At 43.1% G+C, this 27,922-nt stretch overlaps 1 protein-coding gene across 1 annotated transcript; it reads right to left on the bottom strand.

Moving 5' to 3' along the window:
* LOC146199118 (chitinase-3-like protein 2) lies at nt 1-27,178 on the bottom strand. Its single transcript, XM_084592043.1, has 9 exons — nt 27,142-27,178; nt 22,134-22,265; nt 19,084-19,362; nt 16,604-16,863; nt 14,352-14,455; nt 13,694-13,814; nt 7,562-7,756; nt 3,627-3,749; nt 1-156 (listed from the first exon to the last, which is right to left on the bottom strand). The coding sequence occupies exons 1-9, from the start codon at nt 27,176-27,178 to the stop codon at nt 1-3; spliced, it is 1,407 nt and encodes a 468-aa protein (XP_084448169.1).
* Between the last annotated feature and the right edge of the window lie 744 nt (nt 27,179-27,922).

Here is a 27,922-nt window from a genome sequence, read left to right as displayed (position 1 = left end):
TCAGTCGATGTTGAGAGGCCAGTAGTTCTTTAAGACATTGTGCGCCACCTCCACCATTGGGTACCGCTCGCTCTGCCGGCAGTTTCCGGCGTAGTCGTCTTCGTCCAGCGTCCATATAAAGGCACCGCCCAGCCACCGATCCCTGAACCACCTCACCTGAGGAAAAACGGTGAAGCCAGATAGAGAGGCTGTTAATACAAGACGGACTACTGACGGTTTGCTGGCTTCGCCTTTACGGAGCTAAGTATATTGACTTGACCTAACGAATACATTCTGTGGCCAGGAACCTCACCAAGTTACTTTGACATGTACACACCTCTGGAACACGTTTTATACTTTTCTTCCTAATGATATCTGTAAATAATAATCTTGGGATGGAAATAGAGGCTTTCGGTTAAGCTGAGGCAGAGCCATTGTGTGCCACTCCAGCATAACGCTTTTCTAAGGCATTGTGTTCATCGTTCGCTAAATTGTGCTTCTGTCTAACGCGCAAGTGCAATGATAAAGCAGTGAATAGATAACTAAGTGCAGGCTAGGGCCGTCGGTTTTAGGACCTTTTCCTTCCAAATTACCTACTCTAATTCTCCATTTTTCTCTTCACGAATTTTAGAGCAACAAAGCTATACACATCAGGGCGTTCGCCTGGCCGATTTTTCGAGAAGGTGCTAGGTTATGTCGTTCTCATCGGAGTTACCACCCTACCAAACACAAGAAGAAAGAAGAGAAGTTGCTCAAAATCGTTTATCATTGCCGTCTGCGATTGCACTTCAAAGAAAACAATCCAGGTTAAATATAAATGTGGCATGGAAAGTGATTCGAAAACTTTCGCCGTTCTCATCGACGAAGTAGAGAAGTTGAGCTTAAGCATCAAAATGACGCTTTATTGTCCTTCACTTCAACTGATAAAGTGTTTCATGAAAACAATGAGAACTAACTGTTTGTTTCCCTTGACTTGACAAATATATTTAAATAATATTAAGTTATGATTAATTGCAAACCGTATAGTGTTATGGTCAGTGTATCCGAGCGAAAATATGGATAGCGTTTCAGCCTGCTGAGTACACTCATAGGATCACCCAAGCCAAGTATCGGACTTTTTTTGCAATCACTCTAATTGGCTAAGCTGTTTTCTGAGGTCATTACGGAGAGCTCCGTAATTAGCCGTTGCCATAGCTATACATAAGCCCTACCAAATTGCACCCAGTGATTGCTATGGCAACCACCGGGTGCAGTTTGCTAGGGTTTCCTGGTGGTAGTAACCACCGAGACGCTAGCACGTTTAAAGCTCACAGCCTCGAAAACAGACTATTATGCGTCTCGCAGGGGGTAGTTGGCAGGTGACAAGGACGGGCTCTGATTGGTCGACGAGTTGTTTGGAGCTATGAGACCAAAACGCACTATTTAGTTAGAATTAAATAAGCGGTTTCGTGACGTCCCAACTACGTGATCTAGTGCGAGTAATTAAAACTAAGGCCGGTATAATCTAACCTAGTACTTACGAGTGGCCAACCATAACCTGACCTTGGTTTCGCTTTTGATCCTAACTTGACCTGTATTTAATTTTAGACCTCGAACTCAACCATGGGTCAAGACACTACTACTCAGTACACTGTCATTAGCTTAAACGGGTTTGGTCTTTCCGAATTCTTAAGCGGCAATATATCTGCTGTTACACCAGCTAGACCGAAAACTTTCGCTGAAGGGTGATAAGGGATTTGTTATCTATTAGTATTATCGGCTTTGCTTAACTTCAGAAGGCCCCCTTTTTTTTACTCGTTTAGGCAATGAATGGTTATTCAAAGCTCGATTGGGCAAGGAATAATGCAAAATGATTGTGCCTCGCTTATTTTTAGTTGATCCCTTCGTTTATTACCCCTCTCTGCCGGCAAATTAGGGGGATGCGCCGGAGCGTTCTGTTATCTCTTTGGTCTGTTATCTTTCAGGTGCGCGGAAGCTTGTTCTTGGCTGTCCGTTTCTTATGTTTCTCTTTCAGCCGTTTTCTTGTGTTTTTCTCTGGGTCACTTCGATCGCTGACTTTGGTTAGACTTCAGACGAGCGAGGACTCAGGGTGCGCACCGTATAACGGTTCACATCATTTAAAAAATTATTTGGCAGAGTATTGTTCCTTCTTGGCACCATGTGTTTCAAACGGTCACATGCATAGTTGACAAATAAGTAGCCAAAAGGGAAAAAGGTAGTCCGATTGCACCCACTTGTTTTACTTTAAAGGATCACATTGAATAAATAATATGAGTCGAAAGCTTTAGGTGTGTCAATAAAAACATATGTCCGTACATATGTCCTAATTAATTTACGTCAGTACTTAGTGCAATAATAGTTAGCCCTGCAAAATCTCCTGTTTAAACAAATTCGGATTTATGCACACATTATTGAAGTCATTGAGATAACTAGCGAAGCGTGGCTTAGTTTTTCTGAAAATTTGGTAATAAAGAAATGCACGTAGATTGGTTGGTTGGTAATTTATTTCGATGGAATTACAGCCTTTCCTATAAACGAGTTATTCTGGCATGCTTTATTTTTCCTCTTTTAAACGATTGTATATGTTAGGTTACTAATATAAAAGGCATCGTAAATACTATGTACCCTTAGTTTGATGTGAATTTTGTTATTTCCATGAGCTCCGGGGTATTAGTTTGACCTGCATAAACACGCTCATCACTTTTTATAGTACAGCAGGGAAAAATAACAAATCAAGTTTCTCGGAACATAGACGCTGGCTTATAATTGATGTACATAAAAAAGTACAGTTTTGGTTAACAAAATGTTTAACAGCAACATCTCCACTTCATTCCATATAGATATACAAGAGATTATCGCGCATAATCTTAAATATCTTCTTAGAGCATGTTCATTCGATGTAAGTATTCCATATTCTAAAATTTTGTTGGTGTTAATAATAAATCATATTTTGATGCGCAAAATAGCTTCTTTAGAATATCTTGTATTCTTGATAAAGAGTTACAAATATTGTATATCTGCTAAGCAAATTAGTGTTCAAATGCTGTAGAGGTTTTCATTCATTTGCACTAAATAAAATATCCGTAATTCACTTGTTTGCACTGAAAAATATTTTCGTTTCTATTTCTAGAGGTGAAAGAAATTGATAGCTTCATAATTACTGGGAATGTCTGGAGAGACTAAACTAAAAAGGTCAGTAATGCGCTTGCGTAACTGACCTTTTTAGGGGCTACAGAATATAAAATGATTTATATTTTCGTGGTTTAACCGTTGAACAAAATGAAAATGGAATTGTGGTCTGCAATTCCTTATTCGACGAAAAAAACGTCACCATTCAGAGCAGCGCAACAAATTCTGATGAATACTAAGCATTCAAAAACAACCATAAAAAGGATTCCCGCAATATTGCCTAGTGATGCAATTTGACTCGAGGATATCAATGTTTATAACTTCAACACTAATGACGGTGCCGTTTTCGGTCCCACGGCGCTTGTGATTTTATTGAGCTTGCACGCTACCGAAACATCTATTTTACAATTTTGATAACAAATCACGGGATACTTTTGGTAGCACTCCCTGCCCACACTTTCTGCTTTAGCCTCTCATGACGCCAATAAGGTGTTCTCCTTCAAAGAAGGAGTACAAACCTTGACGTCAGCGCTGTCCTTGTCGTCGTAGCTCACCCACTGATCCTTGTGATACATGTATGGCGTCGCTGCGTAGTTTGTCCAATGCCGGCGCCAGCCCATGTAGCCGACCCGCCGACACGTCTGAAATCAAGCCCAATAAGCTATTGCGAATTATGCTGCTTATTAATAGTTGGTCTCCTCTAAGGCACACTGCACTTTTAAAAGATGAGTTGTATCCCAAAATTAATTTTAATTTCAGCATAACTCATACCAATCACCTTACACACATAACGGGGTATGAGTAAGGGTTGTAATATTGTTGCTTTAGGCTGCCGTGCAAAAACGATACATGCGCGCCGAAATCAATTCTGATATGATTTCTCGTGCAGATGAACTACATGGCCCCCTGGATATTGACTATAACATACTCGACAACAGATAATGCACAACGAGCGTAAGCCGTCAGCGAGCTGTAACAGCGGGATTTGGTTTAAGAAGTGCAGATGCGTTTTTTCAGGTATCTGTCTACTGCCACATCAAACTTTTTCTACGAACGTGGCGCCTTCTGCGGATAGACTTTAATTCCAGCATCGTTGCCTTTGCTTCACTGAGGTGTTTTTCGTGCCATGTATGCACCGTGGCAACGTCGGTGACCGAAAAACACAGCATTCCACTAACGAAGTGCACAAACGTGACAAAACATTCCATGTTCTCCATGCTTTCAGGGCAATTGAGCTGTACTCTACGTAGATTTTCCATCATCGCGCGGCCTACGTGGCCAGAGCCACTGTTGTTCCTTTCGGACGCCCTATCGCGGCCAGTTCCCTTTCCGATATAAAACATTTTTAGCTCGTAATAACTGTTTAAGTTCATCCTTACTTCCCATAATGTTACGAAAGACGCCGATTTAGCAAAGTTGGCCAAATTCGAAATGCGTGCGCAGAACGTTTCATTTCATTTCGTTTTCAGACCGAGGCTAGTGTTTCAAGGTCACGCTTCAGGCAAAGATCTGCAAAATCGGTGGCTGGGGACCTTAAAGGTAAACTTTTCGGACCACATGATTTTGCTAAGAAGGTAATGCGATAGCAGTGCGTTTAGACCCATTGCATAGGGGTGGAAGTTGTTGAAGACGACAACAAGCAATGTACTACGCGAGAGAGTTGCATTCAACAGCTCCGTTAGCGTCGCGGAGGATTCAAAACCCGACTCGGCACATTTTCCGTCATATTTATTTTTATTTATTTCAAGGTTATATTCATTTCCTCGATGCGTCAACTGTACTCTTCCTGAGCGGAGCAGCTGCCAATGACCGCACTCACAGCCCTGCTTAGAAGCCTACTGCAGCGTCTAATACTGGCCCACTAAAAGGGCATTTAGCAGTGCTTAATGTAAATGCTTGAATTAAATTTCCACTTGTATGGAACGTTTCTATTACGCTAACTGAGCGGTTCCTGAAGTTCGTAAGTTCATATGTCATACATGATACTGATAGTACATACAGTGCTAATTATGTTCGTGCTGACTTCCATTACACAGGTAAGGTCCTTGCTGCAATATTGAATATAGATTGTTGATGGTGCAAAAAGAAATGTTATATACGGCATATTTTCACGCGATGTTTTTTCTTGCGTCTAACGTCAATTTCCAATTTTGGTTGGAAACGTTTCGAACATAACAGTTGGAGTATGTGCAAATTTCAATATTGTTACTGACCATATGGATGATGAAGATGAGGAACTCGGAGTAGGAGGACGAAGAAGAAGCGGGTGTGAGTTGAGGTGCAGTTCGAACATAACAGTTGGAGTATGTGCAAATTTCAATATTGTTAACGACCATATGGATGATGAAGATGAGGAACTCGGAGTGGGAGGACGAAGAAGAAGCGGGTGTGAGTTGAGGTGCAGTTCGAACATAACAGTTGGAGTATGTGCAAATTTCAATATTGTTACAGACCATATGGATGATGAAGATGAGGAACTCGGAGTAGGAGGACGAAGAAGAAGCGGGTGTGAGTTGAGGTGCAGTTCGAACATAACAGTTGGAGTATGTGCAAATTTCATTATTGTTACAGACCATATGGATGATGAAGATGAGGAACTCGGAGTAGGAGGACGAAGAAGAAGCGGGTGTGAGTTGAGGCGCAGTGTATGGTCATGTGCGCCGTTCTTTGGTCTCAGTAATGTTGTTTACGGGATGACTTCAAAAACGTTACAATATTTTCCCCATTTTTCTACAACTGACATTACCGCTTTGAAGCCTGACAGGTTACAAGATCGTTTTTAAATCTACAAAATCATAACTTTTATTTTAATATTATACTGACAATCTGATTGCAATTATAAGATTCATAAGCAAGAACGTATATGCAATGTTTCGTGCTCCAGTGAAAGTTGCGACAATTTGGCAGAAGGAGTGATGATGATGATGATGGTGATGATGATAAGTGTAAAGGTGTTTCTTTTTTTTTCCTTCCAATGTCTAAACACTGCACTAGAAACGTCGCTTGGAGCGGCCGGGCTTGGAGCCCTTGTGATCGATATTTAAAATGGATGATACTTCCGAGTTTCCATATTGCTTGCCGGCAACGGGAAAGAAACTTCTCAAAAAGCATGTTATTTCGATTAATGCGTTGGACTCAGGTGTATTCATTTAGGTTTACCGTAATATTTACGAGCGCAGTCTATGCTAGATTCAATGACACGTAATCTGACTTGCTTCCGCCATGCTTCGCTCTCTCCTGTATCTATTGTAAAAACTGAGCTCAATAGCGTTGAGCATTCCGATATCCGTTTCCACCCTCAACCGTGGACAGCTTACGCGTGCGTCTACAATATTTCTAGGCACTCTGGCACATACTGCGAAACGAAGGCGTCGGACACCAGGCGGCTCCCCATTGCTGATGCAGCTGTTCTTCGGCGGAGGCCAAGGGAAGTAAAGTGAGCCCTTAGCTCCTGGTGCCCGCTTGCTTAACTAGTCACAGGCTAGGATAAAGTAGTTTGCTCGATATCGGAAATGGTATAAGCGAGCTAGAAGACACGGTCAACAGAAAAAGAAGAGACCAGGAAGCGCGTAGTCTTGTGTTTCTTTGACCCGTGTCTTCTAACGCATTACCCCATTTCCGAGATGAGCATCCAACAACTAACCCAGCTCGCTGTTCTGCTCCAGTCGTTTCCTCCAAACTAAACCAATGTTTCCCAACTCAAGCCGCCTATATGGGCTGGACTCGGGAAGCAAAAAACTGTTTCATTTGCTCAACGCGCCAAACCCAGCCACGCCACCTGGCCCTTGGGAAGTTATCACGGATGCACTTTTAGGCCCGTTGGCCACATTTGCTCAAAAATTGAGAATCGTATCAAAAATTATTTTCATTTTTATCGCGTTCCTATGTTAAGCTACACTCGCCCTATTTCGTTTCTAATTGCTTTAGTTGCGCGCTATCATGATTTGATTTTGTCGCCACCCTTTCAATTTGTGATTATACCCCTTTCCTTTCGTTGTACTTATGACAGAAATTGTGAATTATATCCTACTTTGCAGCCAAATCGTAAACAGATTGAGAGCACAAGTTATAACAAAATATTGTGCGGTCCTATAAGCCGAAAAGGGTTACATCGGAATAGTTATAGCATGCTGCCTTCCCGGCCAACAGTCATCCGAGGAATGAATAACTTACTAATAATTCATTTGCACTTTCTTTCTCAGGAAGTAAACGTTGGTCGTGGGTAAGCTTGCCGTTATTGCCGTAGCACCAAAAATGTTATTATACAGCTTTTGCACGCTATCGTCTCCTACGTTATAGTATTAGCAAGATAAATCTTATTGCACTCACAAGAAGGAAACGATGAACCACCTGTACATATAAGCACCTACAAAACTTTCTAGCCTTCATTTTTATCGGACAGCCGACAAGGCTTTCATTTTACCGTTAATGTGAATGTGAGACTTTACCTTACCTCGACGTAGCTCATGTAGCCGTCGGTTTTCGTCATCTCCGCTGCGTTACCGAGTGGGTGGCTTTGCTTCAACTTGGCACCATCACCGTTGTGGAAAGGGTTATTCAATGTAAAGCTGCGGCCGTGTGTCGCGATTCCCGGCACTATCTTGTACTTCGGAACCCCGGCATTGATCCACTTTCCCACGCATGTTTCCTGTCGATGCAACAGCAATGTCATTGGAATTGTGCCGCATGATTCGTTTCGCTCGCGCACGTATATAATCGTCAAATAAAAAGAAAAGGTGAAAGGAGATCTCTCGTTCACCTGCCAATGTTTCGACCAAAGGAGTTGTCTTCATTCTGAAGCAGACTGTATAAGCGTCGACCAAAATCTGATTTTATTTTACACCTCTGAGTCCTCAGGGGCTCCACCTGACATGCTGACATAAGTTCTCTATTTCTCAAGTGTTTTGATACTTGCTCTGCGGCATACCTTGTGTGTTGAGAAAACGAGTGTCTCAGCGAGCCGCAGGGGCAGCTGCATGTTCGTCTGAACCCAAACAGAGTTGCCGTTCTGTACACTCACGGAATGCTATAAAGAATTATTTTGCAATGAAGCCAGGGATTGGCGTCAACTGATCTGCAGCATCAGAAAAGCCTACTAGCTACGTCGGGCAGACCAGACAGCATTGCGGCCTTCTTAAAACAAAAGTAACCTTATTTAACACGCAGGTTGTCATAACCTCTCTCTTTTTTCTTTTTTTTTTTTTCAATTTCTATCCTTTGTTTCATGCTGTCCTAGCTGGACCCTACAGAGTCCAGCAGCAAAGGCTAATCATAAAAGCAATACTTGTTTCTCTTGTTATTGAGGTTTCCGCGTCGAATACCCAGTCATGAGGTGCACTGAGTGAGCTAAATGCTCTCATTTCGCAACATGTGCAGGATTACCTGAATTTGTGCATGAGAATAACGATATGTGTGTATGTGACTAAACGGGCGAATGCAAGAAGGACGAAGGTTTATTTTCAACTAACGAGAAGGTCTTCCTATATCCGAAAATAGGACAACGCTTGATTTTTTCCACTAATAGAGGTGATCCCATGCCTCGAAGGTAACATTGTACCAAAAGTAGGGCCTGTCGAGCTATCAAGGCTAATCGCTTGTGCTGGTAGCCGGTAAACCAAAGACACAAAATTAATGTCGTCTGCATATGTCAACATCCACACGTACTTGTAATTTTCTGCAGTGAACCGAAGCATCTGGGAGGCATGCGATGGACATTGATTTGCATTGGTTTATAGTTTTTAACGTCCCAAAGCAAATCAGACTATGGAAGATGCCGTAGTGGAGGGCTCCCATAATTTCCCCCACCTGGGGTCGTCCACTGACATCGGACATTGAGAGCCTTCAACAAAAAATTACTGGCGTCAAACACTGCGAATAAAAACAATTATCAAGCAAAACCAAACGCTCTCTGCAATATTATAGCAGATGGCAGAATTTTGAGACACATGGCTGCCGCGCAGGGAAGAAGAGAACATTCTTAAATAGGCGATATTGTTTTCTTGTTTCATTAAAGGCTCATCCTGCCCCTCTTGTTCGACAGTGACGCCACCGTCATTCCACCGTCTTCCACCAATGAAAATAAACTGACGGTTACCTGACTATGATTTCATAAATTGTCTATAAAGAAAGCCTAGGTAGCCAGCACAAAAGTTGAAAAGTCATTGAAGATAATTCTTGCATGTTTCAAACAAAACGTCTCCGAACAAAAATAAAAGTGCTCTGGGTGGCCAAATCAAAAGCAGAAGAAGTGAACTATCATTTCGTATGCTCGTCCAAGGATAGATGTTGTTCAAAAGAAATGGTAATCGAATTTTCGGGAAATAAGAATCGTTTCAGAAGATTGCAGGGTGTAAGTCATGTCAACTGGGCTGAAGAGCGAATAAGGAACTTCTGAAGCCTAGAGTAGTCATGTAGTCTTATTCTGATGCAAACCTGTTTGATGGTTTGGATTAATTTGGTTTCGTTTGGTTTACGACCTCTAAAGTCTCAAAGCGACCCAGGCTATAAGAGACGCCGTAATGGTGGACTCCGGAGATTTAGACCACTTGATGTCCTTAACTTGCGGTGATAACAGCACAACTAGGAAATGTCTGCCTTCATCGAAATTTTTTTGTGGCACTTGAATACGCATAGCCCTCAATACAAAACAGAAGAAGTCTAAGAGGATATCGATCAATTAACGTGTCTTTCTAATAATTTGTTTCACATAGACGTTGTACGTGTAGATCTAATATGGTTATCAGGAACTTATTATAATGTATTTCTACGCTGCTCAAAATCAAACGAGTAGGTGATGTAGCTCAAGATATAAAGAATACGCTAGCTTATAAAATTATTCATGCGTGCACTGTCATAAATAATACCTGCGAACTTACTTTTTTTTCTAAATGACACTTTCTGTTCATTTATTATGTTGTCCTCTTTAGATTGCGAAACATTGTTTAAATTTGTCAAGTATTTTGCGGAATTTGCCATCCTCAATAAATGGCATCTAATAACCTCCTTAATAGCCTCCTTGCAAACAATAACATTAGGCAAAATCAAATTGAAATAATATCTTACTATTGGTGTGCAAATATTGATTTTGTGCAAGAAGTCATTGAAGACAGTGAAACATAACTCATATGTTTCTAAAGTTTGAATTTTCACAGTATCTTTTTTTCCGGAACAATTGCTTGCTCAATGAATGATCACATGCCCCATTTTTTTTATTCACACTTTATAAAACAAGTTTCAGATAATAACTGCGTGCGTCGGATAGCAAATTTTAGAAATTCAGCTCACTTTTGTTCAAGAATGAAACTGTATTATGCTGTATTACGAGACAAAATATCCAATCGCGTATGATATTTTCTACCAGGAAATTATTTAGAATTACAATTCTACGTTTCTGCCTGTTGCCTTTAGGAAGCACGGGAAAGCTGGAAAAGAATGGTTCACTCCCTAACAGTTTATGTTTATGAAAGAAACTGCTTGCCTCTCTCTCTCTCTCCCTCTCTCTCTCTCTCTCTCTCTCTCTTCACTCACAGAAAGAAGGAATGACACATGTCTGATAGTAGAGTGAGTACTGGAACAAGTTAAGCTTGTACCTCAAAGAGACGACGAATGAATGTTACGGAAAAAACTCCTACTTAATCTTTAACTGAGAACGCCTTTGGGAACCTGTTAACAAACATATACGAAAGAAGCGCTCCAACATGTACCTATACAAACCTACACGTTAAAAGGAAATTCCACATTGGCCTGACGAAGGCAAGTGAGTGAGGCAATCTTTTTTTTTTTTTTTTCAGAAGAGAAGCATTTATTAGCCCAAAAACAGCACAAACATGTAAATCTGATACACATTTCCTAGAATCTGAGTGAACCTTTTATTTTTTTACTTTCAGAGCCTACCTCAAAAGAGGAAATAGCACGTTTTGTACAACCACGGAAAGATACTTGTTAGCCTGGTAAATAGGTAATCAGCATTCTTCCTTTAAAGAGAGCTACCTCTTATATTCCCTGTCGCTTACCCAAATTCGTACTGAGTGCTTCTAGTAGCACGTTTCTTTACAGAATGAAAGCTGCATGGTTAACGGGCGTATGTAAAGGCGGAGGCACAAAACAACCTTAATAACTATACACTAATACATTTATTACACACGGATACCTTTATTTCCCTATTATATTGACCAAGCTGAATGTGATGTTTAAAGAGACTGTAATCCTGAATGCAAGTGCAAAATATAATCTCAAACACAAGTCAAAGTTTCAGTCTTGAAAATTGCCGGATTCTGCACTATTCCAAAGCAAAAAGGCGTGCAATGGCAACTTCTTTAAGTTGCATTTTTGTTTTCTAACTACGTGAAAGCTCTTGATTCCAAGAAACTCTAAACCGTGATTCACAATACAGCTAGGTATTGTATATGTCGGCTAAAGCTTAGGCAAATATGGTGCTGCCTCGTAGGCAAAATATAATGCACTCATATTCACAAATGTCCCTCAAATTTTAGGGACATAACGTATGGAGTCCCACAGGTACCAACTATCAGGCCTTTCATATTTGACGCAGTAACAATATTGCTAATATTCCCCTAGATTCTGCAATTGGGTAGGGGGGGGGGGGGGGGGGGTGCCCAACTAAATTCATTAGCGCTAGTTTTCTTTACGGGCACCCAATCAAACGCATTAAAAAGCCTGCTAGAAACTGTTTCAAACGGGTTCGTGTCTACCTTAATGTGACGGAGTTAATTTTAATGTCATGAAAATGAGCGATAAGATATCCTCCCACAATGAATCTCATAATTATATCTTAACTTAAGCGTCAACACAATTCTAAATTCATGCCCTCTAAATTTAAATCTTTTTTGTTTCTCCTAGGAGCGTTTTTTTTATGTTTAACCTCAGTGGACTGCAGCATATTAGTTATATTTGAGCAAGGCTACCTAGATATCGCGGTGATATATAAAACTAAAAGTATTTTGGCGATGCTTCTTTCGAAACAGTTACATTTCTCATTTATTGAGCCCCGCCGGGGTGGGGCAGTGGTGAGACGCCCGACTACTGTGCCGGAGTTCCCGGGTTCGAACCCGATCGCGGCGGCTGCGTTTCGATGGAGGCGAAACGAAGAGGCGTCGTGTGCTGTGCGATGTCAGCGCACGTTAAAGATCCCCAGGTGGTCGAAATTACTCCGTAGCCCTCCACTACGGCTCCTCTTTCTCTCTTTCCACTTTCATTCCCACCCTCCTCCCTTCCCCTACGGCGCGGTTCGGGTGTCCACAGAGCAAGTGTGACAGTTACTGCGCCTTTCCCTTCCTGTGAACCAATTTAACTTAACTCATTTATTGAACCTACCTTTGCCTCGCCGTAGTGGTGCAGTCGTTAGGGCGCTAGACTACTATTTCTAAGGATGCGGGATGGAATCCCGGCCGCGACGGTCGCTTTTCGATAGAGGCGAAAAGCAAAGCGCCCGTGTCAGTGCACGTTAAAGAACCCCAGGCGGGCAAAATTTCCAGAGCCCTCCACTACGGCGTCTCAGCCCGAGTCGCTTTGAATGATTAAACCCCATCAATCTCACTTTGCACACTACTATCTACCATGGTAAATGCGCTCAAGTAGGTTCTTAACGTGTTTCTTCCCAAAGTAAAGAACCATACAAATTTGGTCTTCTAATGACACCTCATCAGCAAGCTCACTGTACGAGAACTTAAACATATTACTATTTCTACGCCTCTGCAAATTTGTTTGGCCACTCTGATTTTCCGAAAACTAAACATATTCATGCCACTTTTTCCCACAAACATTCAACCAGAGATGGGGCCTACAGCTTGTGTACAATCTCATGCGAGGAGTTAGGACAATACCTATGGTACTAACAGAACAGGTCATCAACATAGCCAGGATTTCACTCCACAAAACTGATTACGACAGGCTGAGGCACTGTCTGGCATTGTTAGGAATGGTCCTACTCTGCAGTTTATAAATGAGAGACTGGTATTGTTTGGCTACGTTAAATGTCCTTATTGCACCGGCCACAATTGGAGGTAGATATTTCATCGGTTCTAATCATCACACAGACGTCAATTATATCGCAGTTTTTCGTGTCTCGCGTGACCTCAGATCGTCCATGACAAAATAGTTGTCGTTCCGGTGCTGCAACCAAACTTTTTCGATAAAAACTAATTATAAATTATTTATTTGGTGTAACTGAATTTCAGGTCGCGATCCATCTATATACTACTCGCTTGCGTACTGTTCCAAACAAAAACCAACGCATCAAACATTCTGACGTTCCTACAAATTTAAGGCTACCTCAGTCTCACTACCCCTTTTCCTGCGGAACCAATTCCATCCTGGCTGCATTTGCCACTTTCTCCGCCTCTGCCCTCACCGCGCAAAGCATTTTTCTACCGAGATTTAACCAGATTTTACGTACACCGCAGTAGCCTCTACACAGCAGTTCGAATCATAACGAATGGTTGCATTATCGTGCATGTTAATCAATAAATCTGCTGTGACTCGGTGAGGGCTAGCTGTTCAGCCCTTCTGCGGTATTGGCGTCAAGCATGTCAAGCAAAATGGCAAATATTGCACATCAATGGCCTACCGTCTCAATTTTGGTCGGACCGTTGCTGTCATTGTAATGGTACAGCCCGCTGGTCATCTTCGCTCTGGACAGATCGTCCAGCTTGTAGTCGAAGGTTATGAGAAATAAGTAATCCAAGCTCCTGAAATAAGTAGCAAGATATCCAAACATACTCACTCTGCTCAAGCAATTTATTATGCATGTGAGGATGAGAACTGTGACAGGAGCTGCACGGTAAAGCGGTTAAAGTGCCATGAGATTATACGGACTTCGTTTCTGTTAGATTTGTTCGAACTTGTTAGGTCGCCATATTGGACAAACATCTGATGCGCATTTGTCACAGTGGGCTCTCGGTTTTTGTAAAATATGCAAGAATTCATTGGGAAAAAAACAGGAGTTAATGGCATAAATTAGACTCAAAGCGCGCGCACCAGGATACTACCTCAGTGCACTTTGCAATGTACACTTTTCACGAGCACCACTTCCCGACATATATAAAATTTGTGTGAACTTGAACAACATTTTTATGTTTCCACATGTATTTAACACCTTCATTCAAAATGGTCAATGCATGGGCTTAAATCTTGCTGAACACCTGCCGCGAATTCGAGAGAATTGTACTTATGCCACCTGACACAAAGTCGAAAAAAGCGCTGCCACAAGTAAAGAAGATGGGTACCTGGACATTTTTTCGCTCATAAAGAGCCTGCACTTGTTTTCCCGGCGGCAGGCAGGAAGTTGAGCTGTAATCACGACATCGCTGCCGACCGCCGACCGGAGTGTCTGCGTGATAAAAGAATGCGTTTCGGCAGGCCATAATCATGATATGCATATTTCACCACCTATTTTTGCCCTTCTGACGAAACAGCAAGACTCCATATTAGAGCCTGTGGATAAGTTCACTGACGCTCTAGCCTATAGGTACCGCAAAAATCTAAATCGTTTTAACGGCCCCAACGTAACCTTTACTAAAAATTGCCATCGTAAACGAAACTTTCTTCTTACACCGCCTGCCCTGTCACTACTTTATACATCTGCGTATACCATACTAGCGCTTATAAACTTGCCGTAAAAGCTGCTATGCAGACAATTTAGTTGCATGAAGACCACCCGCTGCTTGCTTCGTTACACTCCGCCGATGTTCATTGTGCGACCGACGCGTGTTGTCGCACAAGGAGATGTGTCCCAATGATATCATCATCATAAGCCTGACTACACCCACTACTATCCTAAGTCCCTCTAATGAACAAGCCATTGTGCCAGCTGCATCAATTTAAACCCCGCAAACTTCCATAACTCATCTGCCCAGCTAACTTTCTGCCGCCTCTTGCTGCGCTTGCCTGCCCTTGGAATGCAGTCTGTCACTCTTATGATCATCGCTTTTTTTTTACATTCGCATTACAATGCTTGCGTATAATAATTTCTCCTTTTGAATTGCTACAGAATATCATTACCTTGTGTTTGCTCCTTGACCATTTCGGCATTTATCATGTCCCTTGACGTTATATCTGCCATTTTTATTGCATAGCTTTCTGCATAGTCCTCAAACAATTTGATTTCCTTTCTTCCTCCCCGTTTCTTCCACATATGTGGATATACTGATAAGATAAAGCTGTTAAATACTCTCCATTTCAGGGATAATGGTATCCTACCATTCAAGATATAATAGTAGCTGGCACAGCTAATAGCAGGCATTAAAAAATTGTCAAAGTATCGGTAACCCTAATAAGATGTAAACGCGTGAACGCGAAGCTAAATTGGATCTGTCTGCGTCAAGCCTCTTAGCAAGCCATTAGTTCAGGACCGAAGCTTGGGCACGTTGGTTATTCATTTGTAACAGAAACGCAAAGATCGAACTACGCGATAAAGCAATATACTTGTCTTCTCTCCCTTACATCTCAAAGTAGCTGCCTGAATTGGAGCTACTTCGTTGTATATGTGGTCTCGTGGTGTCACTCAAGCGGCGAGCCTGTCAGTGCATGGCAATGTCACCTTCCGATTACCAACTGTCAGGACAAACTCATGTGTACTCGCCACACTACTTTCTACGCGGCATGTCCCCTATAAAATTCGCGCATTGATAATTACCTTTTTTTACATTGTACCTACTTTATCACAAATAACCAAACAACAGGATTACTTCCACAACTGTATAAAGTAGCCCTTACTGCATCCCAAAAGGCCATATGGTATTCAGAACTATACACGAGGGTTCGATTTACTTTTTCCTCATTAGAAAATTTAGAGGCGTCCTAAGGGCTTCACTATGCTGCCCACTAGCCTGCTGTTAGTAAAATCCGCATCAGTTTAATATGTTCAAAGCCCGACCACGCTCCGAGCTGTGGGGAAATGAAGGCTAGCCTTTCCCAGACTCGCAAAAACCGTGCAGCTGTTGAGCGCACAAAACAACACCCACCTCCAGACTGTCCCACATGGGACGTCAGCTTGCCTTCTCGCCCAGTCTGGGGGTCTAAAGCAGCGAGAATTGCTGAATCGAAGTAGGCAAAAAACGAACACCTTCGTCGCTACGTACTTTCTACGAAAACTTCACGTTAGGTTGACTTGCAATAGGCTAGGCCGTTAGTTCATTCAGACACGTCATTATGCAGGCTGACGCATAATACTTTCTCAGGTTGTCGTTTCTGCCTTTTGTCTCGGCGCAATGATCACCACAGTGATTGCGTAATACATTGTGCCAAGTCATTTAAAAGGGCAATGCATCATTCCATGGTCATTTCACACTTTCTCTCAGTATATTATTCGTGTTAATGCGCCAACTGTTCTGTTCCGATCGCAATAGAATGTGTTGCGTGCATCTCAGGACTACAAAAGATGCAGCAGAGATTCTTTAGTGAAGAGGCCTGGCCAGAAGAAATTGGCCGAAGCCCGCGCTTCGCCTTCCTACCACGTAACACACAAGTGCTGGCTCACCTTGATGAACTTGAGTATCGTGATGACTTCGTCGTCCTTGCAGACTTGTGGGCCAGGTCCAGCCAAGTGGAAGTTGATGCCGTCTAGTTTTAGGTTGTTCAGCAAGGACTTTATGCGTTCAACGAGCTCCTTAGCCTTCTTGTCGTCGCGTATCTGGTTCAGGAGGCTCTGGATGTGCGCGCCGCCGCCATAGCTGAAGAGAACCTTCAGGTTCTTCGCCCTCGAATCCTGCTTTAGTTTCCCCATGTCCTGCAGTATATCTGCAATTTAAAAAGAGTAATATCTTCTGGAAATTGTGTAGCACTTTCTGACGAGGAGAACCCGGCAGATGCTTAGGTGATCCGCAGCCCAGAGGTAACTATTGTCGCGGTTTTCTAAGGGGAAATATGTAGCTTAGCGACGGGGGACAAAAATGAAGTTTCTTCTCGATGCGTTTCTTGTTTTCTTCAGGGGGGAGGGGACTTTGGTGAACGGTGAAGTTTTAGACTTGAAAACAAGCTACTACATTGTTTTCTGCATATAAATGGAGACAATGACTCCCTATAGCGCGATAACTGTTGCTGCCATAGGTACTGTTTCTTTGTTTATTGCCGTCGCGCCAACGGCATCCCGAGCGACACCTCCCTTGGCCAAGACGTGGCAAAGTACCGAGTGAAAGCTTTCTCTACATCTTTAGAATAGACGAGGAAAAATACATGGGCTATAGAGAACGGAAGGGTGGAAGTTTGGACGTTCGCCTCGACTTCGGAAGGTAACCGGTTTGAAACACACCACCCTACAAGGATATGGGCACAAGCGTAACTCGGGGCACAAAGTGTCACATGAGATTATCACTGCTGTGCAGCGCAAACTTGGATTCACCTCCGACTGTCTGATATTGCGAGAAGAAAAAAACACAACATGACTGCCAAAATATATTCGCTGCCAAACCACAGCTCAAGCTGAACTGCGAATGTTATATTTTCGTAACTTTAATGTGATTTTTACCATGAGAAAGCAAAGAAAAATACTACAAATATATCCGCAAGAAACCTATGGTATACTTGTTCATAACTAGTCTATTTACGCAGTTTTTCCAATGTAATGGCAGGCCGGAATAGCGACATGCGCTGAATGTTTGCAGTTTAAGTTGGAACCAAAATATAAACGCGTCTCGGTGAAGCCGATAACGACTCACAAGGGAGGTTGTCTTCTTTGAAATCAACTTAACTTTCTATTACTCTATAAGCAAACATGAATATTTTGTTTCTTAATAACAAGCGTGTAGGATCGCCAGCAGTCCCGGTAACAATACATGTTCTCATGAGCGATCATTGTCATTATTCGCTTCGCGGAAAGTCGATCAATTGCGAATTTGGTGGGCTATAGGGCTTCGTTTGCAGCTTCAATTTCGGTTCCGACTCTCACATAGCATATAGAAGATGCAGTGTTATTGATAGCGTGCCGTCATAATCTCCCACAATATGTGAAGGGCGAACAGACAAAGATATGAAGCCCCGCCTTAACCAAACCCTAGCACCGTACTGAATGACCTAGGAGCAGCGTGTCAGACTCGGGATGCAAGGGTTCCTATAAGTTCGATTTTCATCTCAGAAGTGCTACCAGGTCATGCTACCTGCCAACTATAATATATCCGAGACAGATGCGTGCTCGAGAGGAAGACTGGGCAGACAAACCTCGGCGAGATATGGGAGGGGGTCATATTTCCGTTATGTTTCCACTGCTTTGCAGCGTCACATATCTTTTCGCCCTGTCTAGGCAAAGGCGGTCGTCAAAGAGTAGATTGATTAAACAGCGTTGTGGTGGTAGCATTTGAGGCGGGCTAATTGAATGGCGTGATACAGGCAATCCTTTGAGGCAACATTTGCAATACCATAATAGAGTTACTACTGCGGTCAATGATGACGGAAGGACCGGAGTGTTTTTGAAAATATTATTAAATCCTTGTCGACGCAGCGGCGTCCACAGCTAAAATGAGTCACCTGGAAGCTAGGGAACCTCAACGCATCCGTTGTCGTAATGGCCCAAAGGGGAGAACTTGCAGGCTGATCATTGTAGGCTGCACGTCTGGTCGTATACAGTCTCTGAAACAGGAGTGTCAAGACCTAACGAAAACGAAAACTCATGCCCAAAAAGATTTATGGTAAGCGCTCATAGAAGATAAAGAAAGGCGAGTACCGGGTGAACTTGTGTTTGGGTGTTTGGCAGTGTTAGTGTAGTTCACACATGACAACCCTGTGTACCAATTCATATGGCCCGCGGTGACATGCCAGGTCAACACGTTTGTCAGGGTGTGTTTTAGAAGCTCTATTAAAAGACCATGCCTTTCGGGATTGTGGGATGCAGAGTAGCAATAATTACAGAGATATAGCCAATGTAACATTTATAGCTTAGTTATAGCTTACTTACACTTAATTGGCTAGTAAGTTTAGCCTTGAACAGCAGGGGAGACTAAAAGAAAGGAAAGGTGGAATGCTCACTCTTGTCTCCTCGCTCTCCTCTCCGGCGGAACAGGAACTCCCCGGTGTTGTTGTCCGTCTCCAAGTAAGAGTAGATGATGTGCGTGCATTTATCTGCAGGCAGGGCCCTGACGGTGAACTTCTGCGCGCCCGACCACTGGAAGGCCTCGCCGCGCACGAAGCACGCTAGGGGCGCCCTCTGATGCTTCTTTTGCTCCGTGCGCTTCTCGTCCTCCTTCTTGGATTGACGCTCGTCGTTTGAGTTGCGCCTCATTTGCACGGGGACTCCCGCGCCCCCAACTGCGAGTGTTTTCGAAGAGACATTGTCATTGGAATTTTACTCGTGCATAGTACAGACATGAACGCCCCCTGCCAGGCAAAGATAATACTGTCGATGGTGACCAAAAATATACATCGGAGAGTTGGTGTCCTCGAGTATATGTCGCGACAGAAAAAAAAAAAAAGAAGCGTTGGGCATCAACGCGTCATTGACGAACAGTTGAGCGCATTCAGCTGCAGCAAAGAAAGCATAGGGAAATTTTTCAATTTATTTCATCATCGGCAGAAACTTATCGTGTTAGAGTTCTGTGGGTGAAGGATGACTATTTGGACAAATCATGATTATTTACACGAATAGTTCCCCTCCATACAACAAAAACGTAAATAAAACATGCAAGACAATTAGCCATATAGCTAAGCGCAGCTTATAGGTGTCACAGCTGGAAGTGTTTTCGCCCTAAATAATGTTAATTCTGCCTGTTGTCTTAGCTAAGCCCGATGAAGCTTAACTAGGCTGAGGAATATGTAGCTGCGTCCAGTGTGTGTTCAGACAGCAATATACGAATTTAAAGTTACCTTACAGACCTTTAGGTTTTGCTGGGCCTGTTAGACTAAACTAAGCCTAGCACCCTCAGTTCGGCGTAATGCGAAATCGCGCCGGTGTGTGTTCACATCCAGGCTTCCTTTCATAGCTAGTACTTCACATAAGTTTATTTCGCGCTGATGGGATTCATTAGCGCTGTCCTTTGCACTCATGATAGTCATGGTCACTTAGCATAACCATGAATAGCAAAGCTAGGCTCATTTGTCGCCATAGTAGCACGTGATTCGGAAATCGGCGTCATGGAAGGCTAGAAGTCATTTCTCACTAAAACATTTTCCCCATACTTTCTTCGCTGTCTCTGACTGTTGGTTTCAAGTCAATGTGAACACATTGACGATCTTGAGCAGAGTCTTCCCTGCTTCGACCTTCAACTCCACTGCAGTTCTAGCAAGATATGGAAATCTACAGGGACGAAAGTGTCCGCCATCAGCTTAGGCTGTGAACGGACCCTTTATTGCTGAAAAAGCACTCATATGATCCCCTCAACCGACCAAGAATCTTGCTAGACCTTATATGTGCCGTCAATCTCATTCGCTAAACTGTTTCCTGAGGTCACAACCGCGAGGCCTAGCTAGGTTAAATACACAATAAGGCCGATAGACCGGCTCCAACGCACGAGTCTCCCAACAGGTCTTTCAAGCTCGCCAGCAAACAGAGAGTGATGGAGTCTATGACTTGCCAATGATTAACCATGCTCTTCTGCAGTGTTTTACAGTAAAAAAGTAACAACATAGGAGTGGATTGAAACAGGTCGCATTCAAACCCGAGTACTAGTTTATTAGGTCTCAGCAGACAAACGTCTCAACCACAGGACCACCGCGACGGCTGCTTTCCCTCGTTATAAGCCAGGCTTCAGAAGAATAAAATACGGTATTTGATGCTGGGATCCCAGATGGCGCCACATGTACAGCTGAAACGGCAACTTCTAGTGTTTCGCACTGTAATCGGTTTCATTGCCTTTTTTTTTTTTTTTTTGCTTCCAGTGATAACTAACCGCTGTGAATACGCATTGCATTCATATTTTGGACAAAATGTTCATTATCGATGTCATGAACGCTGCGGCGAATCTGCCGTGTTTTGATTAATATGAGCATCCTACGCTCCCACTTGTTATACGCTTGTGGAAGGGCCTTCCAAACCATATCGCCTCTCAGCGCAATCGTGAAATTTTCCATGATCATCTATTCAAACATTTTTTTCGACAATTTTACTTAGGACGTTCCCATCTGTATCAGGAAGTCATGACTTTTGTTTCACGTTATTTTTCCCTGTCTTATCGCATGTGGTTGCTATGTTGTTACTATTTTCTATTTCTCCATCTGTAAGATATGTATGTGTTTTTCTGCCAGGCTACTTTTTTATGTATGTTTTCTTGTTTAATTATTTTGTTCATGTTGGGTTTTTTCTTCTGAGTGGTTGTTATATTTGCAATGATTGCTTAATACGATTTTTTTTTTATTTAACACTGTTCATTGCTGCGGATTTTGCAGCTTTTTTAGGCACTAATATATGTATGTATATTTCTTCTGTACCCCCCTTACACAATGCCTCCCTGGAGGCCTGTAAGGTATGTAAATAAATAAATAAATAAATAAATAAAGAGCATCTGCATCATTCACATTTTTCGATCACCTTCACCTCTCAAGAGCCCGCTACTTCATCATATGTCATCTCACTCGCACATGTGCGCATATCCTTTGTTTTTAATTATTTTTCTTGGCCTATTTTATAGATATAGAATCAAGTCAAGTTACTTTTGTATCCAGGTCATGTATCTGAAATTCGCTCCGGGGAAGCCCATGGCTTTCAAGAAAAAAGAACCTTGCCGCCCAGTTCTTGGGCCACACCTTGTTCGCTTTTGCCGTTAACTACAAGCACACAGCGAGTCTGCGGCCTCTATATAGCTTCCTGTCATTCCACAACTGCCACATACAGGTGCAGCCAAAATATTATGGAGCATTCTTGTGATGTTTTAAAATTTTTCACACATTTCGTAGAGAAGATACGATGGTTAGTTGAGTGTGTACGTGAGCGCGCCTGCGATATGGGCTAGACTGTATAAGGTACCTCGTAATATTTTCTACGTACACGCCTAACGAATATTTTTGTAGCCGAGGCGTGCTCTATAATATTGTGCCCGGGTCTGTACCTCATGTCGCAAGCGTTGTCCTAAGAGAAGGGGACTTACCCCCTCCTGATGTATCTCCGTGGTTGCCCCCGTTAAATGAGTGGCTCTCATGATCATGGCATTTTCCCTTGGTGTCACCGCCTCCACCCTTGGTTCCACCATCTTTGTCCCCTCTATCTTGGCCTTGCAACCCTTCAGCACGCAGTAAGAGTACAGCGGCTGCAAAAATCAGCAGACTGGTCCATATTGGCACTCCCATGGCATCCTGAAAGAAACAGGTTTTAACACACTATGTTGTCGGGTCCCTTTCAGCCACGGCAGGTTTCGAGGGCGAACACTCTCTTTCATTCCGCCTGTGATATCGTCATGGTAGCAACAGGAAGTTCTAATGCGCTAGCATTAGATGCCGCGGTGAACCCCTAGGACGGGCTGTGTGTGCAGTCACCGCCAGCTATGCATCTCTGGGAGAGGAACCCAGGCGGAGATATAATTTGATATAGTGCTACGTTGCCCTCTTCAGGAGCGTTAAGCAGTCCCAAACGTTTACATTGTGTTACCACTAAGATCCCCATAAACGATTCCTCATTGTTTGTCCGAAGCCGGTCCTTGAAACCCTAGCCTCGAACCGAAGGCGGAATGAAATGTGGATTCCTAACGATCTGCTTGACATTTGGCCACCTTAACTGAATCGCCTCAGTTTTTTCTCTGTGAGCTACTCTCTGCTTCCCCACTAAAGATGCGATGACCCAAGTGCTCGTACTCCACCAACTTCGGGGAAAAAATACCAGCAGGCAGATGTTTTACCTGCATGTCGCCACATGAACGGCTATATGTAACAAAATTTATTAGCTAGAACTAACAAACAATCGATCAATCTCGTTTATTAAAAGGTACATGATGAACATATCGCTGCTATTGCTGTCCTAAATGCAGAAGAGGCTATTTTGATCCATTCGTTACATTGTAAATCATCCGTATCAGACTGATAGGTGTTCGGAGCAGTAGCAATAGGAAACGTTTCATAAAAGTGGTTTTGGCGTTAGGTGCAGGGCAGTTAGTTCCTCAGTCCAGGATTCCATTGGCTGAAGCCGCTTCCTGAGCTTTCTCAACCAAGGATCTTTGTGCTGCGAGGCAGAAGATGTGCAAAGCCGCCTCTCAGTCCGCCAACGCTATAGGTTTTCTTTACCGGATGTGGCTTAGCTCTATTACAAGCCCATAACGTGTGATACAGGTATGCATTCTAACCGCCAAACTTGCACTGAGCTTGAAAGGAATCTAGGCTAACATCAACCAGTCTAGCAGACCTGGTTTGCACACTCCTTAGGTGAGACTGCTCTTATTTATCCAATTCTTTTGCAGGTCTTGGGAACGTCTCGCTACGCGGGTGTGTTGGGGTTTGTCGTGGCATGTGGCTGATGGGTTGGGGTGATCATATGATGGAAGTGGATGAGAGATCTTGGCAGAGGAATGCTCGGGCTATGGCGTGTGCACGCTCGTTTCCCTCTACCCTTTAATGATCAGGTACCCATGTGACTTCTTTGTACAAGGCATGGTATCTGTCTTGGGTTAAGATTTTGCAGACAAGGGGAGATAATCTGCAGCGCAAGTACGTTCTGTGGGTGGTTTGGGAATCGGTAATGATGCTTGCGTATTTGACGAGTTCCGGCTAATGCAACTGATGTCTCTGCCCTGTGCATTACCTCTGAATTCCTAACCATTAGTACCATTGCCTATGCGAGTGGAGGCTACTGTTGTGAAGTTTTCGCAGGTACCCACATCATGCACAAAGAAGGCTCCTTTGTTTTTGAAGCAGCTCTTGTCCATCGTCTTTATTCCTTCCTTGAGTCGCACCTGATAGTATTCGTGCATGTTAAGTGTGTAGGAGCATGGTCAAGAATTTGCCCCGCCATTCGTTGGGTAAGTCCAGTCGCTGTTGATTGAGGCTGGGAAGTATTTGCCGTCCGATGGCAGCTCCAGAGAGGCGGTAAGTTTGCTTTAAAAGATGAGCATCTGTGAGTTCGACAGGGGTGTTGTGGACGCCAAGTTTAAGTAGCTGGTCGGTAGAGGCGGCGAAGGGCAACCCTAGCGCCCGCTTGTAGGTATTTCAAGTATGCTGTTGAGATGTTCGAGCTCGCTTTTTCATAGCTTGAGGTGCAGGGTTGCGTAACTTAGAGGCTGACGATAAAGGTTTGGAGCAGCTGCTCGAAGCAAATTTGTTTAATGCGAGGGGAAATAAATGAAAACTCAGAGTTTTCAAGTTTGTCCCCCCAGGTATATTTCCCAGTTAAAATGTACATGTTTACTTCTTCGAACAGGATGTCTATCTAAAGAGGAATCGGTTTACAAACAAGAAATACAGTTTCATGCTCCATCAAAGGGACAGTGATACATGCAAGTTTATGCAACCTACGAAATTGTGTTCAATGAGTAATTTATGCTACCGTATAAGTAACATCCTTATTTGCACTATGGTAAAATGTTTTCGCGGCGTATCTTTATACCAGCTGTAAACTAATATTTTTACATATTTCGTAAAATGAATGCTGAAATAAGTATCAAGCATGCACTCAAGAGGGTTATGCCTTCCTATTTTGTCAAACTGCATGACTTTAATATTTAGAAATTTGGAACATCGCAAAACTTTACTTTTCATTCTTGAAGCTGTTAGCTAAACCGGGTAAAATCTGATCTGAGTAAGGTTAATAGAGCTGCATTAAAGCGCATAAATGATTTGTTTGTCTGGCTCACTTCGTTGATTGCTAAGTGATCAAAATACTTCCTGCCAAATTCATTACAACTAATGAGGAGGCTGAAGAAATCCAGAAAAAATAAATATAGTAGTTGCACTAGCCGTCCTCTCTTCGCTACTTAGAATGTCGATTGCCACTTAAGCGAAAGCTTTAATGACTTCTGTTCTCCGGCTGCCATAGCGGATCCTATTTTGCATGCATACAATTTGCTACCTCCTTCAATTGTCGTTAACACAGTCAAGCCTCTTTTAACCCGCCCATATGTACGCATTAAAATATAGCCTAACCTGCCATATTATCGGAAATGTCTAGCAATATATATATATATATATATATATATATATATATATATATATATATATATATATATATATATATATATATATAGTAATCCCTGTAGTAATCAAGCCTTACGAAAGTGTGTCTGCTTGTACTATGTACAACGTATCTAAATAGTGACCCAATTGTGCTGCAAGGCTGGATTCCCTTCTCAAAGGAAAAGCCAGAGTCGGCACACACCTGCCAGCTTGACCGCGTCATGTGATCCTGTGGCTCCGTTATCACATCCAAAAAACATGTGATAGCGAACCACAGTTTCTTTTTCCTATATTTCTATTTTACACAGCAGTACTGGCCCCTCCTTCGACATTTCCGCTTCTTTCTGGAAAGCGGAAGTGACTCGCAGAATAAACAAAAAAGAGGTGTGAGATGCGGTGAACAATTGTTAGAAAAATTAGGTAACCAATCTCTGAATTTGAAAGCAAGGGAAGGAATAACCAACGAGGAGAAAGAGGCTGGAAACTCATTTGCAGTTTCCTCACATCATCGTCAACATTTCGCGCCATAAAAATTTAGCTACAAGCCTGAGAAACAACGTAAACACAAACAATGACATTCAAGATTAGCTCCAGTGGTTTCATTAAGGTTGTTTTCTTTGAAACGCTCTCCGTAGCCACTAAAGAAAATCACCGCCACCGTATTCAGATAAGCTGTGCACATTGCAGCAATCAGTAATAACGGCAGTGTCACTTACTGAACTACGCAATTATCGCACAGCCTGCACTGAGGTTATCATGGTAATGTGGACAACTGAGCCACACAACCCACGGCCACACACACACAAGGCTAGAGAGTCTCCCTTAAGCCTATCTGCGCAAGTGTCGAGTAATCGCGTCCTTGAAGAAGCAGGTACTTACCCCTTGTCACACCCCGATAAGCGACTTCCAAGGGCGCCGAAGCGGTCCCTGTTCGTCTCTGTCAGCGTATGTAAGGCAGACGAGTCAATGAACAATATGAGCTTGTACCGAGTGCCTTCAAAACTCAATGTATTCATCCGGCTGGTGTACACATAATAACCGCAGAGCAATCATACAGAAAAAAACACACCTGTTCGCACGCACAAGTAACCTTTGTGTGCACTTGCGAGCCCATACCCCACGTTCAAAATAAATAACGCCCCTATAGGTTCCAGTGCGCCCAGCAGCAGTTTGCCGCCGTTGGAATGATTTGGAACGGAGCGCTTGTTGAACACTTTACGGAGAAACACACTTGACATAATCGATCCTCCGGAAGCCGTAAACGTCACGAACGTCTGCTTTTTTTTTTTCTTGCTCTCAAAGAAAGTGCTCCGTTTTCGCTTTTTACAATTTAATACGATAGCTTCATTCACGGCGCACCTGTATTGTCACGTGATCCGCCACGAGTGAGCTGTGAGACAGCAAGGAGGAAGAAGGAGGTGAGTTGTGGAAAAGGAATGTACGTCGGGGGGGCGCAAATAGAAAGAAGGCCGTGGCCTGTTCAATGCATGCAACCATGTGAACGATGCTCGTTGCAGCCGACTCGTCGTGGGGAGTACGCTAGGAGATTGCCTATTTAGTGCAAAAAGTTGAGAGTTTTTATATGCCCCCTTCTCCATCGCAAATTCGAGAGGGAAGATTGAAGGGTCGCACATTTTGTTACTTCATCGCAGCTTTCGTTGCTTGTTTCTAAGGCATGCGCGAGCGTGCACACTTGTGCTTTTCTATACAGGAGTCAGTGTGTGTGAAAACTATACGGTACCAAACAATGAAGGGTAGTAGTGCCTCGTGAGAATAACTTCTGAAAGCACTGGTGTAACATATGAGCCCCGTTTTAAGGAGGAGGAGGAGAAAAGGAGGGCGGAAGGCAGGGATGTTAACAAGAAAGAATGAATTCCGGTTGGCTACCCTGCACTGGGGAAGTGGAATGGGGGATTAAAGGGGGAGGGTAGAAGAGGATAGGAGGTGAGAAAGTCACAGTCTGTCAATCACGCAAGTCACTCTTAAAAAGCGAAGAAGTACCTTGTAGGCTTTCAGCGTAGATGACTTTTGTGGCCATGGTCCCAAGATCTTCCCTTCCGTTAAGAGGTCAGCATCCAGACAATCCAATGCAGCTACACAGCTTATGTCGTTCAATTGAAAAAAAAAAAACAGAAACAAAGAAAAGAACTGCCCTTTTACTAACAAAGGGATCGCTTAGGTTGTCTTTAGGATCGATCTATTTTGAATGTTCGGCTGCCGAATTACACGTGATCCGTCGTAGAGGCTCAGAAGGTATGCGCTCGGCTACCGAAGACGGAACCCGGCAGCGGCGGCTGTGTTTCAGTAGAGGTGAAGACCGCGTGCTTTGCGAATTCAGTGAAGTCAAAGGTACCCTAGGCAAATAACTTAAACCGGTGCCTTCCATAGGTTCCTTCAAATTCCCAATCGTTTCAGGACACGAAACCAAAGATACCTTGCCATTCCATTCTATACAGCGCCTTATCGTACAGTACCATACCATATGTACCATACAGTACCGAACTATAAAGGCACGTAGCCAAATAGACCTCCGCCAGCACACTGGTATGAGTCCTTGCATCAGCCGTCTCACTTATCTTGGCAATACGGAGTGACGTAAGAGTGTGAAATAACGAGTGTCGCAACGCTTTACGCCAACCGTAAAATTCTTGTATCTATTAAACAGCTCGCGTATTCGGGCTGAAGTTTTGCACAGAGATGGCATTCAAGCGTCTACCTCCTTGAACACCAGTTTCGATGATGTACTTACCTGATTCAATCAGAATTAACTCGAAATCTGCTT

This window comes from Amblyomma maculatum, chromosome 2, assembly GCF_055883805.1.
Source record: "Amblyomma maculatum isolate TAMU_Amacu chromosome 2, ASM5588380v1, whole genome shotgun sequence".
Classification (NCBI taxonomy): domain Eukaryota; kingdom Metazoa; phylum Arthropoda; class Arachnida; order Ixodida; family Ixodidae; genus Amblyomma; species Amblyomma maculatum.
Note: the sequence above shows the minus strand (reverse complement) of the source record. Positions and strands in the feature narration are given on the sequence as shown.